The 25,139-nt window shown below is 44.3% G+C and overlaps 1 protein-coding gene across 1 annotated transcript in view; it reads left to right on the top strand.

Annotated features, from left to right (window-relative positions):
* LOC126273424 (pickpocket protein 28-like) overlaps positions 1–23,836 on the top strand; it is a 158,946-nt gene extending 135,110 nt beyond the window's left edge. The window contains exons 9-12 of the mRNA XM_049976975.1: positions 1,216–1,275; positions 3,406–3,556; positions 17,453–17,544; positions 23,733–23,836. Of these exons, the coding sequence (XP_049832932.1) occupies positions 1,216–1,275; positions 3,406–3,556; positions 17,453–17,544; positions 23,733–23,836 (407 nt within the window). The remainder of the gene's footprint in view (positions 1–1,215; positions 1,276–3,405; positions 3,557–17,452; positions 17,545–23,732) is intronic.
* The last annotated feature ends 1,303 nt before the right edge of the window (positions 23,837–25,139 follow it).

Consider the following 25,139-nt stretch of genomic DNA (forward strand, 5'->3'; position numbering starts at 1 on the left):
GAAACGACTTCGGCTTCTTCGGCTCTATAAAAATGCAAACTAACTTCTTCTTCATGACAACATAAGGCCCCACATAAATCTGCGCTCCCAATAGGATCTCACAAAACTTCCATCTGTTTGGCCCAGTGAAGGATGTACACCATGAGAGACAGTTATTGATGCAGCAAGCTGTTGGCTTCGACGTCAACCGTGCAGGCATGAGACCCTCTCAGTAAGGCGGCATAAGGCCATCGTACTGAATGAAGATTATGTTGAAAAATAGGAGTTTTGCAGCCAAACGAGAGGGAAATAATATGGTGTATTAGACACCTGAATGAAATTATCTGCTTTCATTATGTATTGTATGCCCCTCGTAGCTTTAATATATTATAAAGCTCTTAAATGAGTAAAAAGCGAAATATTTAAGAATGCGACGCAAAACACAACTTAATGTCTAACAACACAAAAACTGTAAATAAATTACTTATGGTAGTCTCTAGTGTGCATTCCTTCACGTGCTTTTAAAATCAGTTACTAAACTGAGGTAGCGATCAAAAAAACTTCGCGTGTTCGTAGGTACACAATCCTGCAGGTACAACACCCTCATATACTGCAAGCAGGCCTATACTGCATTGAGATATACATTGATATCACGAAATTGTTAGTCGTTTATAACTTTACACTAGTAATTTGGAGTGGTAGTCATTAAAAGAAAGGGGTGTTTCGTTGCAGCGACATCTTTTTAAAAAATTGCAGTAATCAGTATTCTCCTCCGAATTCCAAAACACTTTGCAGACTCCCTCTTTCACTGGGAGAAGTAACCATGTTGATAAAATGAGAGAAATCAGAGGTCACATGTAAAGATTTAGGTGTTTATTTTTCCCAAGTGCTTTTCGATAAGGTGCGAAAGTGGCTCTATGAACCCTGTACTAAAAATTTAAATGTGAATTACAGGATAACAATGCAGACGTACGTAATTTCTGTTTAATTTCTACTACTGATAAACGAGAGTTGTTTTAAGCAAAACCGGTAAGTCGTCTCCTCACTCGTTACTTTTATTTGGAATCTCAAAGATGTAAGCACGTCGCGCCAAATAAAACTAAATGTCTTCCGAAATCTCCATTCTTAAACTAGAATAATTGTATCCTGATACAAATTTAATTAACAATTGTTTTGTTGTTTCCAGACGTATTTACAAGGACGGTTGACAGCGTTTTTACTTCTCTTATATTACAGGAGAGAAGGAGGTGCCGATCTGCGGAGGTTCGAAAATGCCCTGCGTAAAGGAAGCGCAAAGTAAGCCTACAGAAATGCCGTTTACATTGCTTGAACTTCCCGTGCTCCTGGTCTGTAATGTCCTCCCCGAAAGATACAGGTTGTTACATACGTCGCAATGCACTGCAAGCTAATACTGCACTGAAAATGAATTGTATGCATCAGGAAGTTCCAACCCAATCATGATAGCCTTTGGGTTTATGTTAGAGTCTGTTGTGTAACTGAAGCTTTTAAAGTTTCGTTTATTTTTTTTTGTTTCCAGTTAAAGAGAATAGAATAGAACAGAATATTTATTCACCTTTGGACGCGTTTACATGTAATTGGTGTCGTCATATGTTTTATAGTTACAGCGTTACAGTTATTTTACAATTATCCTTGCCTAATTATGTTGCAAGGAGGCTTTTAAGTAAGTAACTGTTTCAGAAAAGTACATTGTTACACAAACTGATCACTTTTTGCAAACCAAACACAGCACGCCACAATGAATCAGCATATAATGTTAGTCTTTTTGTATCTAAATAATCTGTATACAATTATTATAATCATTAATTTTATCTCTATATTGCCTTACAAAATTTGGCACAGTGAATCAACATACCACACTGGTAGCTTCATAAAATATTACAATTTGTAATTTAGTATAGTCTCATCTCGAAACTCCAAATGATCTATTACAAATTCTTCAAATTCTTTCATTGTATATAAGGATTTGTTTTTTACTCGCTTCGTTATTACACTTTTGAATTTATTCAGGTGCCTTGAGAGGGCATTTTAGTAGTTTGTTAAAATATGTGGCACCAAAATATTTATAGCTGTTGTCGATCTTTGCTAGTCTGGCATGGTGCTTGTCAGTTGCATGTCTCTGTCTAGTGTTACGATGGTGTATTGACATCGTAAGGTCAAAATTATCCAGGTTTTGTTTCGTGTACACTAGGCAACTAGAAATATATAAACTAGGTACTGTCGTAACGTTCATTTCCTTCAAGTGGTGTCTACATGATTCTCGTGCTGTGAGTTCTGCAATGCATCTGATGGCCATTCTTTGCCAATTAAATACATTCTTAGATCCAGGTGAGTTTCCCCATGGCAAAATTCCTTATGTCAGAAGGGAACTGAAGAAAGCAAAGTATGCATAGAGCAGTAGAGTTTCACTTACACGGCCTCTCAACTTATACAGCAGATAAATCACACGTGCGAGTCTGGAGCATGATTTATCTGTTCGTGTATCCCAGCTTTAACTTTCGTCAGTATGGAATCCAAAAAGTTTCACTGATTTATTTTTGTTCTTGGGGGCATTCAGATTAAATACAATGTTCTCTGTTTTGCTATTATTTATGCATAGTGCAATAGCCTGAAATCATGAGGTACACACACCTACTGCTATTTCTACATTCAGCTGTAACTCATCCATGTTAGCATTCTGAGCTACATACAGTACAGAGTCACAGGGCAACATGGAAGGCAGATCATTTACATATATAATGTACAGAAAGAGCCCAAGAACGGAGCCGTGCGGCACTCCTTTTTTAACGGTTAAAGGATCTAATTTTTGTATCATCTGCGACATAAAGTTACACTATAATATTTTAAATAGTGTTTTATAGCTGTTTTAAGCCAGTTATTATTTACCACCTTTTCTGCCTTTCTTTTTTACGTTTGTGATGGTTCATTTATTTCCTTAATTAGCTTCAATGTTTCACTGGAATCAATAATTTTCGAACACTTCTTGCATTTGCACGACTAGCAATGTGTCTGATCTTCTGTTACACACAGGAGCCAAGAATGTTTAAGAAATAAAATGCCTGGTGTTGGCTTATAAGATGCATAATGAGCTTGTGGCACTAGACTGCATCACAAGTTACCTCTGAATTGCAATTCTTAATTTGTATTTTGCTATCGTGCCGTCTTTTCTATGTGCATCTGGACAAGGCCATGGTTGCATGTAGTGACTGAGGTCTTTACTAAGCAGTTTTAATTTTTAGTTGATGTAATTAATTTCTGTTTACCTTCTAGACAAGAATACCATTTACTCGTCTTATTCCATTAAATTTTATTATGTATCTCCCAGTTTCTTTATGATCTTCAGTGCTCTACAAATGTCTGTTGTTTGAATTGCTGCCATGTTACAGAAACGTGTTATGTTTTTCACAGGTAGATTCTACGGTGACACTAAAAACCTCACAGCTTGCCAGTGTCTGCCGGGCTGCGTTGAGATAAACTACAACATTGAGACCTCACAGTCTCAAATTTTATGGAGGAAGTACCTGGCATTCAACCCTGAGGCGATGCAATATTTTCAAAAGTTAGTGCTCCTTCAAATACTTTTCTATTTTTTGAAAATACAAACTTGGCACAGATTTCTTCCTGACCGAATGCATTATGTATCTGGCTACAAAGAGTAAATGAATTCTGTAACGTGCTCCAGCCATTCTTTTGACAACTGAGTGTAAATATAAAGGAGACTGAGGCGACGAACGTCATGGGAGTGCGATATTCGCATATACACGTGGTGGTAGTATCGTGAACACAAGGTATTAAGCAGCAAGGCGTTGGCGGAGCTGTCATTTGAACTCAGATGATTCTTGTGAAAAGGTTTCCAACGTCATTATGGTCGCATTACGGGAATTAACAGACTATGGACGCGGAATGGTAGTTGGAGCCAGACGTGTGGGACATTCCATGTCGGAAATAGTTAGGAAATTCTGTATTCCGAGATCCATAGTGTCAAGAGTGTCCCGAGAATACTACATTTCAGGTGTTACCTCTCACCATGGATAACTCAGTTGCCGACGAGCTACACTTAAGGACCGAGATCAGCCGCGTTTGCGTAAAGTTGTCAGTGCTAACAGACAAGCAACACTCTGTGAAGTTATCGCAGAAACATATGTGAGATGTATGACAAACGCATCCGTTAGGACAGTGTGGCGAAATTTGGCGTTAATGCACTATGGCAGCAGACGACTGAAGCGAGTGCCTTTGTTAACAGCACGACATCCCTTGCAGAGCCTCTCTTGGGCTCGTGACTAATCGGCTGGACCCTTAGCAACTGGAAAACCGTGGCCTGGTCTGACGAGTCCGATTTCGGTTGGTAAGAACTGATGGTAGGGTTAAAGTGTGGTGCAGACCCCACGAAGCCATGGACCCAAATTGTCAACAAGGCACTTGCATGCTGGTGGTGGCTCCATAACGGTGTGGGCTGTGTTCCCATGGAATAGACTTGAGTCATCTGCTCCAAGTGAACCGATGACCGACTGAAAATGGTTATGTTGCGCTACCTGGAGACCGTTTGTAGCCATTCATGGACTTCATGTTCCCAAAACTTCTCAAAAGACCACAATTGTTTGCGCTCGTTGATGGTGTTGGGACAGAAACCAGCCACAAATTTACTTTCAGTTCCTTTATTCAAAGAGTACCGTTACCGGTTTCGAATCGTTGTGATTAATCCTCAGACGGTTTACACGCTTTCTTTATGAAATGTGGTGTGTTTTTTACAGATTAATAGTCGTGAAATGTCGGTTTGGAGAGTTTGTTTTCATAACATTCGTCCAGCAGATGTGAATACATTCCCACTGCATTCTTATTGTTGCACACGTAAATTTTTCTCACTGAACACTTTAGATTTGTCACTGAGAAGATTTCTATCACGCATCACATGTTTTGATACACACAAAGAGCATACAAACATATTTGTAAGTGTTCAGTGAGAAAAATTTACGTGTGCAACAATAAGAATGCAGTGGCTAGTTTCTGTCCCGACACCATCAACATTTGTCTTCAAACAACAGCCACGGTCTCCGTCATGTCATCATATGACAAAATTGCATGTTTGCGCTTGGTTTGAGGAATATTCTGGACAATTCGAGCGAATGATTTGGCAGCCCATCTCGCCCGACATGAGTCTCATCGAACATTTATGTGACGTAATCGAGAAGACAGTTCGTGCACAAAATCATGCACCAGGAATACTTTCACTGTTATGAACGGCTATAGAGGCAGTATGGCTCAATATTTGTGTAGAGGACTTCCAAAGATTTGTTCAGCCCAGCCGGCCTGAGTGGCCAAGCGGTTCTAGGCGCTACAGTCCGGAACTGCGCGACAGCTACGGTCGCAGGTTCGAATCCTACCTCGGGCATGGATGTGTGTGATGTCCTTAGGTTAGTTAGGTTTAAGTAGGGGACATATGACCTCATCAGTTGAGTCCCATAGTGCTCAGAGCCATTTGAACAATTTTTTGTTGAACCCATGCCATGTCGAGTTGCTGAACTACGCTGGGCAAATGGAGCCAGACTCGATGTTAGGAGGTATGCCATGACTTTTGTCGCCTCAGTTTGTAAAGCAGTATCGGCTGGTAACTACGAAATCATTCACTCTTACTTTGTGACATCACAGAGTCTTAAAAAACTTACTTCAGGGCCTACAAGAATTACCATATGTTGCAGTAATGTCAGAAGTCAAACAAAAGGTAACACTACGTCGAGGTAGAGAGGCATACGCGATGCCAGTGTCAGATGGCGTGATTTGGCTATGGTACGGAGGGGCAACGCGGCTGTTGTAAAAGGGGAATCTTCAGGTGTGGTAGGTCGTTAACAGAAGGTCACTGCAAGCATTCGAATAGTAGCCGAAATGTGTGTCGGGAAAAGGCTAATAAGAATACCGTACCTAATTCGCAAGGAAGGAACGTCGTCCAAAATGGAAACATTCATGAAAGTTAAAGTTTTACTCCAGTCTCGTGGTATGAATTTGCTATTTCAATAATAGCTTTCGACAAAAGATATGAAGGCGGCGAAGGACTCAGCATTTCGTAAGTCAGGAGAAGGTGCCACTTCCTCGCTGTGACCTGAGTTGTAGACGTGGTGGTGTCTGGAACTGCCTGGCGAATCGTTAATGAAACATCCCTTTTTACAATAGTCTATTATTCATTGTAGTACGGAGACAAGGTTACAGATTACGAGAGATTGGTGCCACTCGATTATTATGGCAGCGGACGGTGTGGTAGGCAATGGAATCAGCAACTAGCAGCGTGGGAGCCAGCACGGCATTCACTACCATCGACAGGCAGTAGCGCCAGCCAAATTGCCACGAAGTGTGCCAGATGCCAATAGCACCAGTCCGTCCAAGCAGTATTTCGTCAAACATTATGCGCCGTCGCGGTTCTTTCCGTCCCTTTACAACGGACCTGCACCTACCTGTGAACATTGTCTCAGCAGATCATCAGTAGGAAAGCCGAGTGAAACCTACTGTACTTCGACGTGAACCAGGCTGCAATTACAGTCACTAATCTACGTTTCGGGAGGAACCCGAAATGAAAGGTTGGAAATTTTGTCATCAATTAGTATATTCTGAAACTTAGGTGAACATGTATCACTGCCAAGCCCGTACTAGTCTTAACACAGTCATTCACAATCCCTTTCACTCACGTTAGCAAGTTTATAGTGTTGCATTTCCCGGAAACGTAATAGTTAAAAAATACTGATTGCTTTAGATCGATAAAGCTCGCCAAATATTAAGTCTGTCGGTACAAAATGCAGTCACAGTTTTTAGCCGCCGACCTGCTCAATACGCCATGAGGAATTTATGTCTTTTCTCGTCTCAAAATTCACTTAGAAATTCCGAAATTTCTACACATACATCGGAATAATTATGCCGTCACTTTCCAACACTTTTGATGTATGAAACACTGCTAGATCCGGCAACTTATCATTTCTATCGGAACTACTACTGCACACGTCCGATCTCTTTCATGGCTAGGCTTCGAAACCTCTCTAGAATACTCTGTCTTCTCTACCAGCAGCGAAAGAAGCGCGAAAAATATTGCTTTACCATTGGTCAGTTTACTCAACAGCCAATAGCAAAACAACATTCTCCCGCGTCAATCCCCGCTTTTCATCAATAACCAATCGCAAAATAGTAAACCTAACTACTGCACTTTTTACTGACGTAATTATCTAGTATGCTGAAGTTTTGCTTATGCATAAAGTTATTTACTATTTTTATTTATACCTGAATTAATTTTCCCTTTACCATAGACTTACTTTACAAATCTATTCTACAAAAATCCCCTTTGTCCATGTCCATACTTCTTCGAAATGTTCCCACACTAAATCCTACTACATAACTCGTTAAAAAATTATCTTCATATTAATCTTAAACCACATTCACGCATCATTCATACTGCTAAAACATATTTGTAACATTTTACATACCCAAAAAGAAATAATAACACTTGATGAAAATACTAGAACAGTTTATGAAAAATATTCTATTACTTTAGTGCACTCTAATGGGCACAATCGAAACTAAATCAGACCCCTATCCAATACCGTTCTCTATCGGCTAGTAGATAAACTACGTGCGCGTTCAGTCTCGCGTCACCATCTGTCACTCTCCAGCCCTGAGACACATTTCCCACTCAACAGCCTCCAAGGCAGGATCGTTATACGGCGCTTCGCCTCAATTACACTGGGCAGATGGTGTTCAAACAGTAACATACATCACAGTCCAAGTCGAATGCGTATGCCCTCACTGCCGGTGATCAGCTGCGATTGAAACATTCTGGAACCGGTTTACCGCTATAGAGAGGCAGGACTGCTCCCTGCCTAGGTTCGAAGATGCGTCCCACTAGAAAGGTGGTCGACAGCAGGTAGTACTCACCGAGAGGGAGATCCTGCACTGCAAAGGCACCAAGTCGTCTGCATACGGTTCGCAGTTCAAGTGGCTGCCTGCTGCTGCTGCTGCTGGAGACCAAGTCCTTGGTAGATGACTAGATACTTCGTCTACCTCTATACTGGTCTCCACTTGCAGTCAGCAGCCGATGGAGAGAGCGTGACTGCCATCACGTCACGTTCCGATACAGATGCGGGACAGAGAACCTCGACGAGTATTTGAGAGCGTCTGAGAATGAGTGTCTGAATTCGGGGGTTAATTATGAGATTCTGCCGGCCAATATTTCTCGAACAGCAGTACCTCCATCCTGGAGAAGATACAAGCCGTAGCACCCGCGCGAAGCCACTCTGTTTTCAAATGTTTCTTTACAAATGAAAACCCAGGAGAACTTCCACTATTTAATCCTCGTACCACTGAAAAGATGAATCAAGGAAGTATTAGTGTCAGTGGTGTTGAGAAGCAGCTGAAATCGTCAAAACTTAACAAAGCTACAGGTCCTGATGAAACCCCTGTCCCATTCTGTATTGAATTGGCAGCTAAGTTAGCGCCTCTTCTATCATCTAGCGTAGATCCCTCGAACAAAAAGCCGTTCCGAATCTTGGTAAAAAGTACAGGTCACACCCGTCTACAAAAAGGGTTGTAGAGTGTCCACAAAACTACCGAACAAAATCTTTGACATCTACTTTTTGTAGAATCTTGGAACAGATTCTGATCTCAGACAAAATGACCTCATCAATACCAATCAACATGGATTCCGAAAACATCGATTACGTGAAACTCAACTCCCACTTTTGCTACGTGATCTACTGAAAGTCTTGGATCAAGTGCAACCAGATAGATGCAGTATTTCTTGTTTTCCGAAAAATATTTGACTCAGTACCACACCAATTGGTCTTAGCGGGCAACCTTGTCTAATTCGCCTTGTGTACTGCCCTGCCTCCCTATAGCGTGTGCGCAGCCTATGTATTACACGTGGAGAGGCATATGGGGTGTGAAGTGAAATTTGTGACTCGGTTGAGGACGTTTTGGTAGGTAGGACACAGTAAGTTATGTTGGATCAACAGTGATCTTCAGACGTAGAAGTAACTTCAGGTGTGCTCCAGTAAGTGTGTCGGAACCCTTGCTGTTTATGGTGTATATTAATGATCTTGCAGACAATATAAATAGTAGCCTGAGACGTTTTGCATATGATGCAGTTACCTATGATGAAGTATTGTCTGAAGAAGCTGCATAAATATTCAGTCAGATCTTGATAAGATTTCAGAGCGGTGCAAAGACTGGCAACTTACTTTATGAGTTCAGAAATGTAAAATTGTGGACTTTACAAAACGAAGAAACTTAGTATCCCATTACCATAATATCAATTATTCACTCTTGAAATCAGCCAACGCGTTCAAATACTTGAATGTAACACTTTGTAACCATATGAAATGGAATGATCAGATAGTCTCAGTTGTGGGTAAAGGAGGTGGCAGGCTTTCGTTTATTGATAGAATACTGGCGAAGTGCAATCCGTCTACAAAGGAAGCTGCTTACAAATCATTCGTGTGAGCGGTTCTATAATATTTCTCAAGCGTATAGGACCCACATCAGATAGGACTAACGTAGACAGAGAAGGGCAGCCTCAATGGTAACATCTTTTTCGATCCTTGGGAAAGCCTCTCAGACATACTAAAGGAACTGAAATGGCAGAGACTTGAAAATAGACGTAAACTATCCCGTCAAAGTCTATTAACAAAGTTTTAAGAACCGGCTTTAAATGAAAAATCTAGGAACCTATTACAATTCCCTAGGTATCAGTCACATACAGATCATGGGGATGAGGTTAGAATAATTATTGCGTCCAAAGAAGAAAGCAAACAGTCATTCTTCCCACGCTCCATACACGAATGAAACAAACACTAATAACTGGTACGATGAGACGCACCCTCTGCCATGCACCTTAAGGTAGTTTGCAGAGTATAAATATAGACAGAAAGACAGATGGCGATGATTTCATTCCCTCTGCTTGTCTTGTTTGGTCAGCTCCTGAAGGAGTGTAGCTGGAACGGTACTGTTGCCCAACATGACGCTGCCTGTCAGTTTCCTGAATTAGGATTCTTGCGTTCTGAATCTACCTTCTTATGAAACAGTGTCGAGCTTGAGGCTATCGATTGCTTCCCCCTGTATGACGTCGCTTTGCTGAGCACTGCAAGCACAGTTCATAACGTACCTGTACTCTCCGATGTATAAAAGATTTTCGCGACACGTGTACCCAATGTTCCGTAATTATTGGAAACAAGGTATAGGTTCCGCAGATCAATCCTTATCGGCAGTGTTATGCCGGACCCAAGGTAGCCCCTGAGGGCTGGCAGCCCATATTACACCACAGAGGACGGCGTTGTCTAGGCCCACGGCGTACTAAAAGCACCAAGGTAAACACCGGCTGTTTACATACGATATAATGGAAACCGACATTCCGAGCACTACTTCTTGCAGGGGAAGCTCGAGCCACGGCATGCAGGAAGTATCACTACGCCAAAACCTGATTGGCTGGAGACAGCAATTTAGGGACTAGAACCAGCCCCAAAGTTCAGCTCACTCCAGATGACGACCTCGTGAACTTCGACTGCTGAAGATTACTTCTTCGTCTCAGAATTGGACTCTAACTAGTGTGTGTGTGTGTGTGTGTGTGTGTGTGTGTCTGTGTGCGCGTTACCACGAACCTTTGTGAAAAATTAGAAGTGAACTTTTGTTTCCTCAATTAGGAGACTTTTACTGGCATCGTTCGTTATTGTTACCTTTTCGTTTGTTGTTCAGTCATCAACCTTGTGAACTTACCTCAATACCTCAATAAAAGTTGTCTTTATGAAAAATTGCGAATTGTCAGTCACAACAGGCAGAATATACACTGTTCAAAACAATTAGGCGAACACGTGTATCAAAGTCCGGTATGTAAAACCCGTTTTAATACGGGCGGTACCTAAGGTCGTATTACATGGTTTCAGATCTTCCCATTCAGTGAAGATAACAATTAATTAGAATCATTCACCATCTATTGGCGGTGTTATGTTTTACAGTATCAGGCGACCTTTCCAAGGAAGTGAGTACCGGTGTCCAAATGTTTGATAGTGAAGAACACAGATGACAATTGTCATCTGTGGAAGTTGTATTCAGCCAACCACATGCAATGCGATATCTTACTGAAGTGCAAGTTGCAATTGCAATCCCTCTGATCCAAAGAGGATGCCAATGCCTCTCCATGTGTAATACACTCCTGGAAATGGAAAAAAGAACACATTGACACCGGTGTGTCAGACCCACCATACTTGCTCCGGACACTGCGAGAGGGCTGTACAAGCAATGATCACACGCACGGCACAGCGGACACACCAGGAACCGCGGTGTTGGCCGTCGAATGGCGCTAGCTGCGCAGCATTTGTGCACCGCCGCCGTCAGTGTCAGCCAGTTTGCCGTGGCATACGGAGCTCCATCGCAGTCTTTAACACTGGTAGCATGCCGCGACAGCGTGGACGTGAACCGTATGTGCAGTTGACGGGCTTTGAGCGAGGGCGTATAGTGGGCATGCGGGAGGCCGGGTGGACGTACCGCCGAATTGCTCAACAAGTGGGGCGTGAGGTCTCCACAGTACATCGATGTTGTCGCCAGTGGTCGGCGGAAGGTGCACGTGCCCGTCGACCTGGGACCGGACCGCAGCGACGCACGGATGCACGCCAAGACCGTAGGATCCTACGCAGTGCCGTAGGGGACCGCACCGCCACTTCCCAGCAAATTAGGGACACTGTTGCTCCTGGGGGATCGGCGAGGACCATTCGCAACCGTCTCCATGAAGCTGGGCTACGGTCCCGCACACCGTTAGGCCGTCTTCCGCTCACGCCCCAACATCGTGCAGCCCGCCTCCAGTGGTGTCGCGACAGGCGTGAATGGAGGGACGAATGGAGACGTGTCGTCTTCAGCGATGAGAGTCGCTTCTGCCTTGGTGCCAATGATGGTCGTATGCGTGTTTGGCGCCGTGCAGGTGAGCGCCACAATCAGGACTGCATACGACCGAGGCACACAGGGCCAACACCCGGCATCATGGTGTGGGGAGCGATCTCCTACACTGGCCGTACACCTCTGGTGATCGTTGAGGGGACACTGAATAGTGCACGGTACATCCAAACCGTCATCGAACCCATCGTTCTACCATTCCCAGACCGGCAAGGGAACTTGCTGTTCCAACAGGACAATGCACGTCCGCATGTATCCCGTGCCACCCAACGTGCTCTAGAAGGCGTAAGTCCACTACCCTGGCCAGCAAGATCTCCGGATCTGTCCCCCATTGAGCATGTTTGGGACTGGATGAAGCGTCGTCTCACGCAGTCTGCACGTCCAGCACGAACGCTGGTCCAACTGAGGCGCCAGGTGGAAATGGCATGGCAAGCCGTTCCACAGGACTACATCCAGCATCTCTACGATCGTCTCCATGGGAGAATAGCAGCCTGCATTGCTGCGAAAGGTGGATATACACTGTACTAGTGCCGACATTGTGCATGCTCTGTTGCCTGTGTCTATGTGCGTGTGGTTCTGTCAGTGTGATCATGTGATGTATCTGACCCCAGGAATGTGTCAATAAAGTTTCCCCTTCCTGGGACAATGAATTCACGGTGTTCTTATTTCAATTTCCAGGAGTGTACATAGGCTGCGCACGCGCTATAGGGACGGAGCCCAGTACACAAGACGAGTTAGACAAGGTTGTACGTTAAGACCGATTTCTGGCAATCTCGGCGTTGCGGCGTCGTACAGATACTGCCAGAGCACTGCTAGACGCTCACGAAAGAGCCAGTGGAGCCACTGTGTCCGATCGCAGTGATGAGTATGTTACGAAAAGGGCCTTACGATCCGGAGATCCTATTCGAGTACCACATTTGACAAGACGACGTCTTACAGCTCGCCTTCAGTTCTGCCGTTCCCATGTTATCAGACAACTTCGTCATTGGCGAAACGTGTTAATCAGAGAAGTGCAGATCTCCTCTGACGGAAATTGATGGGTGTGTTCGTGTGCTGGGACCCGTGGTGAATAGTGTCTGCCAAATATTGTCCAGAAAATAGGCAGATTTCCAAGGTTCTGTAATGTTGTGGGAAGGTTTCAGTGTCGACAGCCATACTGATCTTTTCGATGTCTGTCATCGCTTTACACTAGGCAGAACACTGAACAGATCCTGTTGGACCATGTGGTGGCTGCTGCATACAGTGGTGATCTTGACTCCCTTCTAATGCCAAAGCCTATGTGGGGGGTGTCAGCAAGGATGTGTTGCGAAGTATGGACGTTGAGGTGATGCAATAACCAGCGGTGAAAAAATGGCTCTGACCACTATGGGACTTAACTTCTGCAGTCATCAGTCCTCTAGAACTTAGAACTAATTAAACGTAACTAACCTAAGGACATCACACACGTCCATGCCCGAGGCAGGATTCAAACCTGCGACCGGAGCGGTCGCCCGGTTCCAGACTGTAGCGCCTGGAACCGCTCGGCCACCCTGGCCGGCGACCAGCGGTGAGTCGCAACCTAAACCCTAAGTGCATATGTGGGAGATGCTTAAGAGACGTATTCGTGCTCGTCCTGTTCCACTGCAGCCTCTCCAAGACCTTACTGAAGAATGGGAATGGTTACAACGGGTGAACTCCATACAGTTATACGGTTCATGCCGCGTAGGTGTCAGGCAGTGATAAACACTCACGGTAGACACACACCTCACTGGAGCTTTCAAAGTCCAATGAAAAGAACCCATGATGAAGGAATGAATGCTTATTTCCACTTTGTTTTCGACACCTGTCGGGCATTTCAGTTCTTTTTACGTAAACGATCGAGAATGTAACGAAGTTTCTTGTGTACTTAATTTGTGAAAGACAAGAGGTATATTTGGTACCATAGCCAACCCTCAGTTATTGTTGAATGGAGTATGGCAGACGCCCAAAATTATGTTCCCCCCAATGCCTTTGAGCAGTTTAGATAGTTATAATCTGATTGTTATCACTCGATTGTTTATTGTGCACAATAATGATCGAAAAATGAAAAAAAGATGGTAATAATGTAAAGTGTCACTGTAATTACCAATAATTCTGTGTACCGAAATTGTATGAACGAATTTAGGTTGCAGAATAAAAACGGTCGCCAGCTCCAAAACGAACAGAAATTAAATTTGGTAAAAGACTGTAATGACTTTGAAATCACGCAAAAACTGGGCAATAATGACAATGTGATAACTGAACAAAATGCACTGGTGCGAGCTTAAATGTAGAAAACATCGGTTACATGAACACTAAAAACGATAATTTGGAGAGCATGATATTAGTTATAACTTTGAAAACCAATGATATGCAGTGACTAGCAACACTTCATAGAAATTGTAATTTGTACGTAACTCCCGGTAATGGTTTCTATTTGGATGTTTGTATAATCGTTATCAAATTTAATTTCTATTTTTCTCTGATTACTTTTTAACTGAAGCCATGAGATCTTTCCTTCATGGCAACAACTGTTTGTTAATACTAATGTTACGTAAACATATGCACACAATATTATTTATAGAACTCAACATACACTCCTGGAAATGGAAAAAAGAACACATTGACACCGGTGTGTCAGACCCACCATACTTGCTCCGGACACTGCGAGAGGGCTGTACAAGCAATGATCACACGCACGGCACAGCGGACACACCAGGAACCGCGGTGTTGGCCGTCGAATTGCGCTAGCTGCGCAGCATTTGTGCACCGCCGCCGTCAGTGACAGCCAGTTTGCCGTGGCATACGGAGCTCCATCGAAGTCTTTAACACTGGTAGCATGCCGCGACAGCGTGGACGTGAACCGTATGTGCAGTTGACGGACTTTGAGCGAGGGTGTATAGTGGGCATGCGGGAGGCCGGGTGGACGTACCGCCGAATTGCTCAACACGTAGGGCGTGAGGTCTCCACAGTACATCGATGTTGTCGCCAGTGGTCGGCGGAAGGTGCACGTGCCCGTCGACCTGGGACCGGACCGCAGCGACGCACGGATGCACGCCAAGACCGTAGGATCCTACACAGTGCCGTAGGGGACCGCACCGCCACTTCCCAGCAAATTAGGGTCACTGTTGCTCCTGGGGTATCGGCGAGAACCATTCGCAACCGTCTCCATGAAGCTGGGCTACGGTCCCGCACACCGTTAGGCCGTCTTCCGCTCACGCCCCAACATCGTGCAGTCCACCTCCAGTGGTGTCGCGACAGGCGTGAATGGAGGGACGAATGGAGACGTGTCGTCTTCAGCGATGAGAGTCGCTTCTGCCTTGGTGCCAATGATGGTAGTATGCGTGTTTAGCGCCGTGCAGGTGAGCGCCACAATCAGGACTGCATACGACCGAGGTACACAGGGCCAAAACCCGGCATCATGGTGTGGGGAGCGATCTCCTACACTGGCCGTACACCTCTGGTGATCGTCGAGGGGACACTGAATAGTGCACGGTACATCCAAACCGTCATCGAACCCATCGTTCTACCATTCCTAGACCGGCAAGGGAAAGGGAACTTGCTGTTCCAACAGGACAATGCACGTCCGCATGTATCCCGTGCCACCCAACGTGCTCTAGAAGGTGTAAGTCAACTACCCTGGCCAGCAAGATTTCCTGATCTGTCCCCCATTGAGCATGTTTGGGACTGGATCAGGCGTCGTCTCACGCGGTCTGCACGTCCAGCACGAACGCTGGTCCAACTGAGGCGACACGTGGAAATGGCATGGCAAGCCGTTCCACAGGACTACATCCAGCATCTCTACGATCGTCTCCATGGGAGAATAGCAGCCTGCATTGCTGCGAAAGGTGGATATACACTGTACTAGTGCCGACATTGTGCATTGTGGTTCTGTCAGTGTGATCATGTGATGTATCTGACTCCAGGAATGTGTCAATAAAGTTTTCCCTTCCTGGGACAATGAATTCACGGTGTTCTTATTTCAATTTCCAGGAGTGTAAAATTATAAAATTACTTTACTGGTTTGCCAAATCATTACCGCATCACTAAACAAAATTCTTTACTCCAGGGTGTCGTTATTCCACTGCATGAACTCGATCGGGGATACATTATTTTCGACACATTTCTGACGTAAAAGAAAGACTCACGGACGGCGCGTAAAGTACCTTTCCTAGGCTTCCGCCGCGAACACAGGTTCGTGCCCTGGTTCTGGATATGGGGATAGCCAGTTAGGATTCTTTTGGTAGACGAAATTTTCACCGCTAATAATTAACTATTAAAATTAGGAGAGATGGTGGCGGAAAGTTTCTAACCAGCAGAGTTTGTCCTAGTGTCCCTCTACGCAGTGATCCACGGAAGGAGGACATGTCCATAGTCGTACTCCTTCAGATTGTGGTGTTAGGCTTGGTGGTTGCATTGTGCTATTCGATTAAGTATGATAATCTATGGCGGTTTTCCTCTGTGGCGGCACAGCCATCAAAACGACCGACGGCAACAATACCGCGGGCCTTCGTCGAAACATGTTAGACAAAATTTTTAAATGATTATACTGTCCATCATCTGAATGTATATTTTTTTTATTTCCACTATCGCGATGTTGGCTTTTGAGCCATTTTGAAGCGTAACTGGGAAACTCCACACTTCGCTTCGCTGCTTCGGACTTTGCATTTGATTCCAAACAAATATTTGTAGGAATGACATTATCTGACCAACACTTCTTGTTAAATCCAATATACTCAGTCGTATTTACCAGCTTGATCTTCATACGCTGATAAAGAACAAGATTACTCAATACGCTGTGGCAAGAGCTGGGAACGCAAAATTCTTGCATTAGCTTGACAGCGATCCTGTCTAAAAAGGAGAAAAATTGTGTCATGTTTCATAATATGGACAATGGATAGGAGTGACTGAACTGCTCAAAAGCTCTGATCTCTACCTCATCAAAATGGAAGGAAAGTAGGTTTAGTTTGAAAGTTCCGTCGACAACAAAGTCTTTGGGGACGAAGCGTAAGCTTATATTGGGAAGAGATGGAGAAGTAATACGACCGCTTCCAAGTATTCGCTCATACTAATTTAAGAAAACCACAGAAAATGTAAATATGGATGGTTGGATGGAGAATAGATTCCACATCCTTCCAAATGCGGATCCCGAGTCTAACTATTGCGTCACCTCACTCGGTTTTCACCTTTCCCAATTGGAGTGAATGTTCCCCTGTTGCTTTTCTACCGGAAATGAATAACTTTTTAAATGAAAACAGTCTCAGTTGCAAAATTGTCTTTATTAATAACAATTACGCGCTTCGCCCTTGTGACGCAGCATCAGAATATGTAAAAATGTTATAGGATAGTCGAATAAACTGATCTGGCTAAAAACAGCTCGTCCAACAAAGCTAGTGAAAAAGGATAGCAAATGTTAACTCTAAGCCTGCACTCTGAAATAAACTACAGATACAAATAAAGTATGATGGTCTATTGTTATCGTTATTTCCTTTAGATCTTGTAGGTAGAACTTACTCCCTAATATCTAAGATATGTTATTCTTTTACAGCTTCACTTTCGGAAGGGTGGTGATATATTATCAAAACAGCCAGTTCATCCCTAGTTTTCGCACTGAGCTCTACGGGTTTACCAGTTTCTTAGGTAAGATCATACCTTTCATCCTTTCATCTTCTTTAAACAATATTTCATCTCAATATTAGTATTTTCTATCGCATGCGACACTAAGATACGTAACAAAACCCATTACATTACTGTTTTCGACATCAGTGTATCGATGTTAACCGCCGAAATACATTATTATGATTACCTCCTAGCAACAAAACTAAGTTTAAATGCACAAACCATCTAGAGATGCTGGAAAGACGCAGGTGCTGATAGGTTCTCACAGGTGTCTGGAGGTATGAGGTCTGTGTGTAGTAAGTGGAGAAAGATACGTGGAAGGAAAACGGGGGGGGGGGGGGGGGGGGGGAGAAGAGAGACTCTCTCAGTGAAAGCACCGATTGAAGGATGAGGTTACTCAACTGGATCGAGATCTGAGGTATTTTAAAAACTGATGGTGCTCCTACGTTCAGTTACAGGCATTTGCAGACACCTGCCGAGCCGAGGTGCCCTGCTGAAAAACCGCATTCCCTTTTAGGAATTAGAATTTACTTAACCGTTACTATGGGAATCCCAATTCATTTACTCGGGGAGTTACTCCATTTTATTGTGTCGATGGACGTACAAGTAATCTCATAACCGATGCTCAAATGAGACATAAATGAGCAGTGCTGACTCCTAGTTTCCACGGCGGTTCTTCGCAATGGTGAACGTCATGTGATCGCTCCATCCACCCCTCTTCTGATGTCAGAGTCGGTCTGGCAGGAGTTAAATAGAAGCTGTCTGGCTCTAGGCTTAAACAACCTATTTTTAAATTGTAAAATGTTAAGAATTTACCTTGAAATAGGTACAAAATGTTATTTTTACGTAGTTTCAAGGTAACGCTATTGACTTTATGGTGGGAAACAGATGGAAAATTAACAATGCTATTGTTAACCTGATGACGGTAGTACTTTTGCTGACACTGTAGTGAACGTGTCACTGGTCATAGCGGAAGCTTGAAATAAAGCAGGATGTTGAGGATGAAGAGCGTGGTGCTGTAGTGGTAGCCGTATGGCGACTGAATTTTAGTAGTGTATCTGCCGAGAAATGGAGCTAATGAGATGAGTACAGAAGGCGAAAATGGGTGGAGTAGGATACCGAATCACCATAAGAATATGCCTTTGATTCTGGGAAATGGTCGTCTTTACATTCAAACGGAGGTGTAGTGGCTGGAAAGAGTAATTTTCAGATACAGTGTGGTGGCAGTGAGAATCATGAGTCTCCTGAAAGGTTATTGTTGAGAATCAGATACTGCGTTGCAACTCTTTAATTATTATTAGCGTATAAAATGTTCAAATACACACATCAAAAACAGCTTTCCATCACCTCGCTTCCGAGAGTTCCGGATCCCGTACAGAAAAGATCAACATAAACATCATTTCCGCCCTTTTTACTGTTCGTGAAAGCCACACATTGCATGTTGTACCGCCATACAACGACACCTTCAGAGGTGGTGGTCCAGACTGCTGTAAACACCGGTATCTCTAACACCCAGTAGCACGTTCTCTTGCATTGATGCATGCCTGTATTCGTCGTGGCATACCATCCACAAGTTCATCAAGACACTGTTCGTCCAGATTGTCTCATTCCACAAAGGCGATTGGGCGTAGATCCCTCAGAGTGGTTGTCACGTCTTCCATAAACAGGCCTTTTCAATCTATCTCAGGCATCTCGACAGGTTTCATGTCTGGCGAAGATGCTGGCCACTCTCATCGAGCGATGTCGTTATCCTGAAAGAAATCATTCAGAAGATGTGCAAGATGGGGGCTCAAACTTCGTTCATGAAGACGAATGCCTCGCCAATATTCTGCCGATATGGTTGCAATATCGATTTGAGGATGGCATTCACGTTCGAACATCCGTTACGGTGCCTTACATGACCATGAGCGGCGTACGTAGACCCCACATAATTGCACCCCAGTACAACAGGGAACCTCCACCTTGCTGCACTCGTTGGACAGTGTTTCTAAGGCGTTCAGCCTGACCGGGTTGCCTCCAAACACGTCTCCGAGGATTGTCTGGTTGAAGGCATATGCGACACTCATCGGTGAAGAGAACGTGATGTCAATCCTGAGCGGTCCATTCGGCACGTTGTTGGGCCCATCTCTACCGCACTGCATGGTGTCGTGGCTGCGAAGATGAACCTCGCAATGGACGTCGAGAGTGAAGTTGCTCATCATGCATCCTATAGCGCACAAATTGAGTCGTAACACGACTTCCTTTGCCTGCACGAAAAGCATTATTCAACAAGGTGGCGTTGCTGTCAGGGTTCCTCCGATCCATAATCTGTAGGTAGCGATCATCTACTTCAGTAGTAACCCTTGGGCGGCCTAGGCATGTCATCGACAGTTCCTGTCTCTCTCTAACTCCTCCATGTCCGAACAACATCGCTTTGGTTCACTCCGAGTCGCCTGGACACTTCTCTCGTTGAGAGCCCTTCCTGGCACAAAGTAACAATGCGGATGCGATCTAACCGCAATATTGAGCGTCTAGGTCTGGTTGAACTACAGACAACACGAGCCGTGTACCTCCTTCCTGATGGAATGACTAGAAATAATCGGCTGTCAGACTTCCTCTGTCTAATAGGCGCTGCTCATCATTGGTTGTTTACATCTTTGGGCGGGTTTAGTGACGTCTCTGAACAGTCATAGGGACTGTGTCTGTAATACAATATCCACAGTCCCCGTCTGGGTACAGGGGTGATGCAAAAGTTTCTTTAGTGTGCGTAATTTACAGGAATATAGCCGGGTGACTTCGGCAACCACCGGTTTTTGGACAGGTGCATGCCTCGTTACTTTCCAGGTAGAAATTAAACGAGAGATCGCAGAACGAGGAAATTTGAAATCTAGATTTCCAAGCCATATGCAAAGTATAACACTCACATACACACTCTGAACATTGGCGCCACCACACAACCAAATATGACATACATCGGAAGTTATTGGTAGCAGGTGAGGTAGTATTAGGTCTGTCTCCGTGCTCTTTTACCAGGGAGAGAGCTAATTCAATTCCAAGTTTTTCTTTAGTAACACTATCCCGTTGTAAGCATGTGTGCCGCCTACATTTAACACAGCGGTCAACCACGGTCCTGATGGTCTGACCAATACGGGCCCTATGGCATGCTGCACCTGCAAGTAATACGATACGCGCCTCAAGGAAATCAGGTTCATCCTTTACAAATCCGAAAGGGCTCTAATCTCAGATGGCGATCGAACAACACATTTCGCATCATATTTCCGCAGAAAACGACCAATACTGCTGGAAATACACCCTGCGTAAAACAGAAAGAGCGTAAGCATTTGTGCCACCTCGTAATCGTCATGACTCCCCGGTGCGTGGTTCGTCGACATCGCAATGCCCATCTGATCTGTCGTTCACTATAATCATTCTGATGAAAGATGACGTCAAGGTGGGCTATCTCAGTTGATAAACTCTGAGGATCTGAAATGACCTGAACTCTATGAATCAACGTACGAAGTATCTCTTCACGCTGTGCTGTTTGGTGATAACTGTCAGCGAGTAGATACGAATCAGTGTGAGTAGGATTCCTATAAAAATCATGTCCCAATGTCCCATTACCCTTCCTCCTGACAAGCACATCAAGAATGTGAAGGCAGCTATCCTTTTCCATCTCTATCGTGAAGCGAATATTCGGGATGATACTTTTGTTGTTTGGCCCATGGAAGTGAGAATTTAAACGGCTTTATAGAACATCTGAATTCAATCCATCTGAATATTTGCTTCAGAATGAGGGCGAAAAAGGATGCTGACTTCCCGTCTTTGGTGTAAGGAAGAAGGTTGATGATGCCCTGGGACATTGTTGTTTATAGGAAGCCAAGTCAAACTGATACACATCTACATCCAGACAGTTGTCACCACCCAGCTTAGGGTGAAGAGGTACTCAAAAAATGTTCAAATGTTTGTGAAATGTTATGGGACTTAACTGCTAAGGTCATCAGTCCCTAAGCTTACACACTACTTAACCTAACTTATCCTATGGACAAACTCACACACCCATGCCCGAGGGAGGACTCGAACCTCCGCCGGGACCAGCCGCACAGTCCATGGCTACAGCGCCTTGACCACTCGGCTAATCTCACGCCGCTGAAGGGGTACTTAGTACCTTTGTTTACGGGGCCCACGTAATCTCAAAGTTCGAAAACTTTTCAGGTGCACTGCTCCACCGAGAAGTCACCTTTCATCAGAATAGTTGTAACGAAAGACAGACCAGATGCGTATTGCACTTTGCGCTATCAGCCATGCACTGGGTGATTGATGGCAGTGAAGATGTGGCACCAGAGTCTACGGCCGTTTTGCCTTACTGTGGAAATACTTCCCACATCATTGGTCGTATTCTGAGGAAATATGATTTGAAATGCGTGTTTGACCTCCATCTAAGATTAGGGCTGTCTCAGGATCCGTAAAACTTGAACTTGGTTTGCGTAAGACGGGTTATAGTATGGCATTACATTGGTTAGACCATCAGGACCATGGAGGACAGGCGTACTGAGCTTAATCGTCACACACGCTTATAACAAGCGAGCAAATGTGCCGTTACAGAACATTGCCATGGCCCGGGCCAATCCATGGAATATGTCTGCTCGGAGATTCCGTCATGTGCTTACAGATATTGGACTAGTGTTATAAAGGAGACACTTGAAATTAGTGACCTTGTGAATGGAGACAGAAGCTTTTTTTTTAAAGTTCGGAGTGGAATTTTGCTCTCTTTCTGATGAAACAACAGCGTGACAGAGTTAATGCTGTCTGTTTTTAATGTTCGCTATCAATAACTTCTAGCGTTGGTCTTCTTCGGTTATGTTGTGGCGCTAATTTATGTACGTATATATATATATATATATATATAATGTGTGTTATCTTTCCAAAACTGCTCTGCAACCCGAGGTTTTAAACTCCCTTGCTCGACTCTTGCTGCAGTTTTGCCTTGAAAACGACAGGGTGTGCACCTCTCTAAATATCGGCGGTTGTCGACGTCACCCAGCTGCATTCACGTTATCTGAAGAGTATGCCTTCATCTTCGGGTGGAGAACAGAAGAATTTGTTTGCCTGGAGGAAAGGATCGAGCGGTATTGTAGATACTGCGTGGTGAGATTTCGCTGACCTTTGATTTGTGGGAAAAGCTCAGATGGTGCAATATGGATGTATTGTTGGTTGCAGATAAGGAGATAGAAGATAGAAACAAGGCTAGAGACCGACGCTTAAGGAGCGCCTGCTAGTTTCCTCAAGAGCCAAGTTTGTCAGTTCATCCCATATGATATGTGACATGCGCGATTCCACTCACCTTCTCCTAGAATGTGGATTTATTTATTTATTTATTTATTTTGCTGTCTTTTCGGCCTGCTATGGACCACGAAGATTTTTATCTCTTGCCTGATTGTGCTTTCCTCTTTTGCCAGAATATTTTCATTTTGGCTGACTGTGCTTCTTTTCTCTGTTTTGACCATTTGCAGGCAGGATGTGGAACTAGCGTAGTAAGCGGAATAAGGTTTTTAGTAATTCTGACTTTTTCTCTGAAAACCTCTCGATCCTGAATGTCATCAAATGAAATTTCAGCTTCCTGTAAATCCTTCTTAACTTGTATTTCCCATTTTAAATACGATTTTGTTTTTGAAATTGATGAATGTTTGCGGTTAGTAAGTCTTTGAGGGTTCATTCTTTCCACATGACCAAAAAACATCATTCACCGCTTCCTAATGCTGGTAACAATGTCTTCTGTATGTTCACAGTTGCATCTTCGGCGGAAATCTGCGTTTTCTTTGATATGGCCAAGGATTTTCCACAAAGTTTTCCGGTCTTTTATTTCAAGTTTTCGTAGTGGCCCTTTCTTCGTCATGTCTAAACATTCTGATGCATACAAAGCTGACGGTCTAATTACGGTGTTGTAATGACAAAGTTTTAGGTTTAAAGACAGGCGTTTGCTTTTGTATAAGTCTTTGCACAGATGTAAAGCACCTTCTAGTTTAGAACACCTACTATCTACAGCTGCATTTCCTGAACCGTCAGGTGTAATTATTTCTCCAAGATGTAAATAAATGTGGATATAATAATGTGTTTCGACAGCGTATATTTCACGTTGAGGCGAATAGGTGTGTCACGGGTGAACCCGCCGTACTCGATGTCCCAGATGTCAGTGTGTGGTGGGAACACTAACACGTCGCTGTGTTGGACAGCCAACTGCGGCGGGCTCCTGGGCCTCTTCCTGGGCTTCAGCGTGCTCAGCCTGGTGGAGTGCCTCTACTTCCTGACCGCCAGGGCCTACCTGCACTTCCGCTGACTGCCGCCGCTGCCGCTACTGCTGACGTCATCGGTGACGCTCCACTGCTCACCGCCCGGTGTTATACAAACTCCTTCCGCGACAGTTGCTCATCTCACAGTGTACCTAGAACTTTTTTTTTTTCATCTTGAGGATGAAGCGCTTCTATCCATGTCTGCTTACAAGTGAGAGGCTTGCCCAGAAAGTAATTCACCGCAGTTTTTTCTTCAACAGTTCTTTACTGAACGAAATGAGAATTTCACACACGAAAGAATGGTGCTTTATCTACACACCCTACTTTTACACGTAACCTCCATGCCGTTCTATGGCTTTCCTCCGGCGCGAAACAAGGGCGTGTATGTCCTGTCGGTACTAATCGTTGTCCTGTTAGTGGAGCCAGTGTTTCAGTGTGTGAATCACCTCCTCATCGTCCTCAAAATGTCTTCCACGAATGGCATCCTTTAATGGCCCAAACAAGTGGAAGTCCGAGAGTGCTAGGTCAGGGCTGTAGGGTAGATGGGGGTAACAATGTCCAACCCCGTTTTGCCATGTGTTCAGCAGTTCTCAGACTTGTGTGGGGATGAGCGTTATATTGTTGCAGCAAAACATCTCCTGAGTTGCTGTGGTGCCGAAGTCTCCAGAAGCGCGTCTTTAATTTTTTTATTGAGTCGACATATGCTTCTTAATTAAATGTACCGCCTCTTGGCATCACATCAATGACAAACACACCTTCACAGTCCCAGAACACGGTCATCATGACCTTACCGGCGGAAGCAGTTGCTTTGAATTTTTTCTTCTGTGGGAAGTGGGAATGGCGCCATTCCATGGACTGTCGTTTTGTTTCGGGCTCAAAATGGTAAACCCAGGTTACATCACCTGTCACAATGCGGGACAAGAAGGCCCCCACCTAAGCCTCAAATAGTTACAACAAATCAAGACAAATGTTTTTTCTGTGCGATTTGTGAGCCACCGTTAGACTCTGCAGGACCCATCTTGCACACAGTTTTGAATATCCAAGAATGCTGATAATTGCATCCACACTTCCTTTGCTGATTGACAGCTACAGCGCCAACTGCACAGTCGTAATGCGTCTCTCCTCGTGAATGACATCAGCTCGCTGCAGCGCAGCCGTGGATGGTCTCCCCGACCGCTGCAAATCGTGGAGTTCCTCTGTGCGCAGCGACTAACTTTACTTCTATCGACACCAGATTCTGCATAGACATTGCGCAAGCGCTTGTGAATATTCCCGCAGTTTCTTTCTCTGCAGTGAGAAATTCACTGATGGCACGTTGCTTGTAACGTACATCACCTACAGGCGCCATTT

Source organism: Schistocerca gregaria, chromosome 5 (genome assembly GCF_023897955.1).
Source record: "Schistocerca gregaria isolate iqSchGreg1 chromosome 5, iqSchGreg1.2, whole genome shotgun sequence".
NCBI lineage: Eukaryota > Metazoa > Arthropoda > Insecta > Orthoptera > Acrididae > Schistocerca > Schistocerca gregaria.